The sequence below is a fragment of the Stigmatopora nigra genome, chromosome 19 (assembly GCF_051989575.1).
Source record: "Stigmatopora nigra isolate UIUO_SnigA chromosome 19, RoL_Snig_1.1, whole genome shotgun sequence".
NCBI lineage: Eukaryota > Metazoa > Chordata > Actinopteri > Syngnathiformes > Syngnathidae > Stigmatopora > Stigmatopora nigra.
The window spans coordinates 10947423-10954922 of NC_135526.1; the positions used below are offsets into that span (position 1 = coordinate 10947423).

A 7500-nucleotide genomic window follows, 5' to 3' on the forward strand; every position below is an offset into this window, starting at 1 on the left:
AACACCACTTCCCTCATCCAGCCCATGGATCAGGGGGTTATCAGGGCCTTCAAAGCCCTCTACACCAAGGCGACAATGGAGGGTCTCATCTCCTCCATTGCTAATTTGCGGCCCGCGTCTTAATATGCAAGATTAATGTCCGTGCGGCCCGCAAGATTGATATGAATGACACGGTGTTCGGAGCTGGATGAACCAATCACGGTGAAGTATACGGCTCTGGAGGACGAGATATTGGCCGGGCTGTCCAGTGCCTCGCTCACTCACTCATTCATTCCTCCAATCAGATGGGCAGAGGAGAAACCGTGAAGCCGATCACGCCGCTCGGCCGTAATCCAATACGATCGGAGAGCGAAAGTGCGCATGCGCCACAGACCCGCGCGACTGAAAGTCAAATGTCAAATCGAAAGTGCGCATGCGCCACAGAACCGCGCGACTGAAAGTTAAAAGTTCAATCTGAGACTCATTCCAAGTGTAAACACATATTACAGCCCCGGAGTGGTCTGTTTCAAAGCCTGCCGTGAAGAGAAAGGTCAGTGATGAGCACAGACAGTTTCAAGAAAGTGGGGAGTGCAATATTTCTTTGTTGAGCACAGGGGCACCCCGACGTGTCTCATTTGCACTGAAAAAGTTGCGGTCCACAAGGAATAACAAGGAATACAATTTGAAACGTCATTATGCTACGAGACATGCTGAGGAGTACGACAAATACCAGGGAGATGAGAGAGCCAACCAGGTTGACAGTCTTAAAACAAGTCTTCTGAGGCAACAGGGTTTTTTCAAGAGGGCTACAAAAGAAAGTGATGCAGCAGTCGAAGCTAGCTACGCCGTTTGTGAGATGATTGCCAAGGCAGGCAAGCCATTCACAGAAGGTGAATTTATCAAAAAGTGCATATTACAGGCTGCACATATTGTTTGTCCAGAAAAAAAAAAAGTCAGTTCAACAACATCAGCCTTTCTGCCAACATCGTGGTAGAGCGCATTTCTGAACTGTCAAGTGACATTTATGGTCAACTTTGTGAGAAAGCGCAAAACTTCAGTGTATATTCAGTGGCTCTTGATGAGACCACAGACATCACAGACACTGCCCAGTTCGCAATATATGTCCGTGGTGTTGATGACAATTTTGAAGTGTTGGAGGAGTTGCTCACAATAATTCCAATGCATGGCCAGACCACCGCTAAGGAATTATTTCACAAGCTGTGTGATGCCATTCAGAATGCCGGTTTGCCATGGAAGAGCTTTGTTGGAATAACAACTGATGGAGCCCCATCAATGATTGGGAAGAAGAATGGACTGGTAGCACTTGTTAAAAAAAACTGGAAGAGGAGGGTGTGGAGGAGGCCATAGCTCTGCACTGCATTATCCATCAGCAGGCCCGTTGCAGCAGATGCCTGAAGTTTGACAATGTGATGTCTGTTGTTGTGAAATGCATCAACCAAATCAGATCCAGGGGCTTAAAGCATAGAAGGTTTCGTGCTTTTTTGGAGGAAATGGAGTCTGAACATGGGGATGTGCTCTACTTCACTGAGGTATGTTGGCTCAGCAGGGGAAATGTGTTGAAGAGATTTTTTGAGTTGAGAGCAGAAGTAAAAGACTTCATGGAGATAGACGGGGTTGCTGTTCCTGTGCTAAGTGATCCCAAATGGCTCATGGACTTAGCTTTTCTTGTTGATATCACACATGAGCTTAATGTACTGAACAAGAAGCTACAAGGCCAGGGGCAACTTGTCAGTGCTGCCTATGACTATGTGAGAGCATTCTGCACTAAACTTTTGTTATGGAAAGCCCAGCTCTCTCAGACAAACCTTTTCCATTTCTCAGCATGCAAGGCTCTTGTGGATGCAGGCACACCACTCAGTGGTGAGAAATATGTGGAGGCCATTTCGAAGCTGCAGGAGGAATTTGATCACAGATTTGCAGACTTCAAGACATACAAAGCTATATTTCAAATGTTTGCGGACCCCTTCTCATTTGATGTGCAAGATGCCCCTCCTGAGCTTCAAATGGAGCTCATTGACCTGCAGTGCAAATCTGCACTCAAAGCCAAGTTCAGGGAGGTGAGTGGAGAAGCAGACAAGCTTGGACTTTTTTGAGAGAGTTGACCCCCAGCTTCCCTGAACTTTCCCGAATCTTCAAGCGTACCATGTGCCTTTTTGGGAGCACATACTTGTGTGAGAAACTCTTCTCCACCTTGAACTTTAATAAGTCCAAATATAGGTCCAGACTTACTGATGAGCATCTTCAAGCTCTATTGAGGGTCTCCACTGCTTCCTCCCTCAAGCCAAATGTGACTGAGCTATGTGAGAAGAAGCGCTGCCAGGTCTCTAGCAGCAAGAAGTAAAGTTCAGAAAGTTAAAATTTAAAGAGCTGTTAATACAGACATTTGAAACAAAATACAAATAATTAGTTTTCTCTACTTAGCCAGCCACTGTATATCTACTGTATTCTCATTATTATTTTATTACTTATTGATTTATTTTTTATTCATCTTTAAGTTAATTTATTTAATTCATTATGTTTTGTTAAAAAATAAAGTTATTTGATAACGTTGGAATGTTTTATCAGCGCTTTTCTTGTGGAAATCCTGATGCGGCCCAGCCTCACCCAGACTCTGCCTCTTGCGGCCCTCAGGTAAGTTGAGTTTGAGACCCCTGCTCTAAAGGGCATGAAAGAGCAGACACTCATCTCCAGTTGGAGGAAATTGTGGCCAAACAAAATCACTCAGGATTATGCGGGTTTCACGCCTAACGAGATCCATCACTCTGCCGTCGATAAGGCTGTCAGGCTGGCTCGGTTGGTGCAGACTGAAGGCTTCTCGGATATGATGGCTGATGAGATTAGAAATCTCATCGACTGTCACCCAGACCCACTGACAGAGGAGGACCTACAGGAGATGACCAAGTCGGCGAGTGAGGAGGAAGAGGAGCCTGCTGCCGACGATGAGGGTGACGAAGCTGACGAAGGTCGCCTTACTTTACATAATTTGCAGGACCTCTTTAATACAGCCAAAGACCTCCAAAGAAAGGCCAAAGAAATGGACGATAACATGGTGAGGGCAGTCGAGTTCAACAATCGCATCGATGAGGTCATGGCTGTTTACAGGCGCATCCTCACCGACCAAAAAAAACAACGTTCCCAACTCCCCATAACAATGTTTCTTACGTGCAAAAAAACTGCAGAAGATCCTCCATCCGGACTGCTATGATGTTTTTGAATTTCTGCTATGATTTTTTTGAATTTCTAAGTTTTCTGAATAAAAGTTTACATTTATTACATTTGCAGTGATTTTTTTGTATGCACCAACATAACACCTGCATTCTAATGTGGAATAAAACACCTGAATGAACAGCATATTAGCCTGGTGGTGGTTTTTATGCACGTGTTATACGTTTCTATAAGCGTTTTTGATGGCGCCCACCTACTTCGCGGATTCACCCTACTGCGGGGGGGGTCCCGGTCCCCATTAACCGCGATAAGCGAGGGATCACTGTATATATTATTTATGGGTATTGAACCGTATTAGCGCTACGGAAGGAGCCCCAGACGCTATTTCCGGTGTGCAGTGACTGCTGGGGTGTACGAGTCCTTTTGTCAATACACCCAGGTTGACGGCTGTGATAACTGTGCACTAATAGTATCAATTTACTACAACCGCGAACACACTCATTTGGTGCTTCATGCACGCTACACCTGCACGCTAAAATCACATCCATCCATATCAATATCCATATCCATTCATATCCATCCATATCAATATCCATATCCATTCATATCCATCCATATCCATCCACATCCATCCACATCCATCCACATCCATCCACATCTATCCACATCTATCCATATCCATCCATATCCATCCATATCCATCCACATCCATCCACATCCATCCACATCTATCCATATCCATATCTATCCATATCAATATCTATCCATATCAATATCTATCCATATCCATATCTATACATATCCATCTCCAACCTCTCACCCGATCAAGACACTGGAGAGGATCATCCTCAACCACCTGAGCCCCCTGATGAATGCAGAGCTGGACCCTCTGCAGTTCGCCTATCGTCCAGGCATTGGTGTGGAAGATGCTACCACCTACCTGATGCACAGGTCTCTTTCACACCTGGAGAACTCGGGAAGCACGGTGAGAATGATGTTTTTTGACCTCTCCAGTGCATTCAACACCATTCAGCCGGTCCTTCTGAGAGGGAAACTGGAGGTGGCTGGAGTAAGGAACTACCTAGCTGCATGGATCATCGACTTCCTCACCAACAGACCACAATATGTGAAACTCCAGGACTGTACGTCTGATGTGGTAACTTGCAGCACGGGGGCCCCACAAGGCACAGTGCTTTCCCCACTCCTCTTCTCCCTCTACACGTCAGACTTTAAACATAATACAGACACCTGCCACCTCCAGAAATTCTCCGATGACACCGCCATTGTTGGACGAGTGACTGACGGGAACGACCTGGAGTACAGGGGAGTCATCACAGCCTTTCTACTGGTGTAGGCAAAACCACCTGCACATCAACACCAGCAAGACAAAGGAAATGGTCGTTGACTTTCGGAGGACACCTCAACAGACCACTCAGGTGAACATCCAGGGTAAAGACATTGAAATCGTGGAGAACTTAAAGTACCTGGGTGTTCACCTCAACAGCAAACTAGACTGGTCCACAAACATAGATGCCCTGTACAGAAGGGGCCAGAGCCGCCTCTACCTGTTGAGGAGCCTACGGTCCTTTGGTGTGTGCAGGTCACTGTTGAGGACCTTCTATGACACTGTGGTGGCATCTACTGTGTTTTATGCTGTGGTCTGTTGGGGAAGTGGGAGCACGGAGAGGGACAGGAACAGGCTGAACAAGCTGATCAGGAGGGCCAGCTCTGTTCTGGGCTGTCCTTTGGACTCTGTGGAGGAAGTGGGAGAGCGGAGGATGCTGACCAGGATGAGGTCCATCATGGACAGCACCTCCCACCCCCTGCACGAGTCGGTGGAGTCCCTTCGAAGCTCCTTTAGCAGTAGACTGCGGTACCCTCACTGCAGGAAGGAGCGCTTCCGTAGATCCTTCCTCCCATCAGCCGTCAGGCTCTTCAACTTAAAAAAGGCTGTGGGTTAGGACCTCCTGAATTCGGATACAGTATAGATGTGCTTCTATATATATGTATGTGTATGTATATATATATATATATATATATCTCAGCAACACAGTTACCTATTTATATATTTATTCATGTATTTATTTATTAACTTACTATTAAGTACCTATTTGTGTATAATGCCTTTCCTATTCCTGCATCCTCACCCTCTTCCTATTGCAACAAAGAAATTTCCCGATTACGGGATGAATAAAGTTATCCAATCCAATCCAATCTATCCATATCCATATCTATCCATATCTATCCATATCCATCCATATCCATCCATATCCATATCTATCCATATCTATCCATATCTATCCATATCCATATCTATCCATATCCATATCTATCCATATCCATATCTATCCATATCCATATCTATCCATATCCATATCTATCCATATCCATATCTATCCATATCCATATCTATCCATATCCATATCTATCCATATCCATATCTATCCATATCCATATCTATCCATATCCATATCTATCCATATCCATATCTATCCATATCCATATCCATATCTATCCATATCCATATCTATCCATATCCATATCTATCCATATCCATATCTATCCATATCCATATCTATCCATATCCATATCTATCCATATCCATATCTATCCATATCCATATCTATCCATATCTATCCATATCCACCCGTCCTCTCTATCTCTCTCTCTATATACACCCCCTCCCCCCTCCACAAACAGACATGGCATTTGATGACTAATTTTGTTAGTACAGTTAACATACAATTAATCTTTCAACCCCCGAATTACGCTTGAAGTACCTGTCTGTTGAAATGGTCATGCAGGTCACTTTTCTGGTCCTGGGCTCGTAGCATGTCAATTACTTTGCGGTTTTCTGGAGCACAAGTTGGACACTCAGCCTCATTGTCAGCATAACTTTCAAAGCAGTGTTGGTGAAAGGAGTGGCTGCACAGGAAATGGACTGATGGAAGCTCCAAGGGACTGTTGCACATATTACACTTGGTCTTCTGGAATATTTTTGCACTGTGAGAATATTGATTTTCAGTTACAAACCATTACGTCTTGAGCAATTTAAACATTTTCAAGTTTAACAATTTTAAAAGATGAGGTCGGTCATTTTTAATTTGAACAACACAAGTGTGAATGACAATTTAAAATACATTAATGCATGAATTTTAAATAATGTCTTTATGAAACAGTAACTGGTGGCATGCCTAATTGCAACTATGATGTTTAGTCAACCATGAAAATACATGGCATATAGAAGCAAGTACATGGCCACCCCAATTGAAAGCAAGACTTGTGTAAATCCATATACCACTGTACAGTGTAAGAAAACTAAAAACAGACAAACTCACACTAAAACTAACCCACCTTGTTTTGAGCTCTTGTATCTGAGAGCGGAGGTGAGTAGTTTCTTCACGATATTGCTGTATTTTATATTCGTCACTCTCTATCTGTAGGCTCTCCCTCTGCAGTTTGTTTATCAAGTAGTCTTTAATAACAGATAGAGTTGCTGTCGAGTTATGGGCCAGTGTCTGCACAACTACAAAGAAAAATAATTAAAACATTACATATTTTTTTCCAAAAGGTAAAAAATAAAATAAAGATAGGTTAATTAATTCATTTATTTAGTACATTTAAAAAAAATACCAAGAAGAGGAGGCATCAAATTGTTTTGGTCAATGTGACACAAAACCTCACTGATGTAGGCTTTGCAATCTTCTTCTTTCCTGGCAAAGTACCCCAAGGCTTGTTCCCACAGGCAGACTTCCTGGTCACCATAACATTTACAGGCTTCAACCACTTTGTCATACACTTCATTCTGCATGTGGTAGTGCATAATCTGTTGATACCTGTAAAGTGGTTGGTTGGCAAATCAGTGTCCATTTTTATCTATTTTAAAATGTGCTTCTTGTACATTGTTTATAGACTTTGACTTGACATGTGAACATGAATGAGGACCATAGTTGATATTACCCTATTAAGATATATCTATGTATATTTGAATACATTATGAAATGGGGACAGGCAGGGCACAGCCCGAAGAGATGATGTGAGTTCCCTCCCATTCACATGGGCTCACCACCTGTGTGAGGCGCCAAAGAGGTCGGGTGCATCAACAGTTAGGCAGGATCCTTGGTGGTCGGTTCCCCCGGCTGCAGAAACTGGAACTTGGGACGGTTGGGAAAGAGCCTGAGCTAGTGAGTGACGTTGAGAAATTTCGGCTCGACAAAGTGGGGCTCACCTCTACGCACAGCTTGGGTTCCCGATACCACTCTTCTCGAGGGGATTGGACACTTCTACTCTGGAGATACCCGCGGTAGAGGCGCTGAGCGGGTGCGGGCATACTTA

At 43.9% G+C, this 7500-nt stretch overlaps 1 protein-coding gene across 5 annotated transcripts in view; it reads right to left on the reverse strand.

The window, feature by feature from the left end:
* The window catches only part of vps11 (VPS11 core subunit of CORVET and HOPS complexes), a 64667-nt gene that overhangs the window by 5559 nt on the left and 51608 nt on the right, over positions 1-7500 (reverse strand). For 4 of the 5 annotated variants that reach the window (XM_077740893.1, XM_077740894.1, XM_077740891.1 and 1 more), the window contains exons 13-15: positions 6784-7001; positions 6520-6691; positions 5946-6168 (exon numbers count right to left, since the gene is read on the reverse strand). In XM_077740893.1, the coding sequence (XP_077597019.1) occupies positions 5946-6168; positions 6520-6691; positions 6784-7001 (613 nt within the window). The remainder of the gene's footprint in view (positions 1-5945; positions 6169-6519; positions 6692-6783; positions 7002-7500) is intronic. The other variant, XM_077740892.1, reaches the window with a different exon arrangement.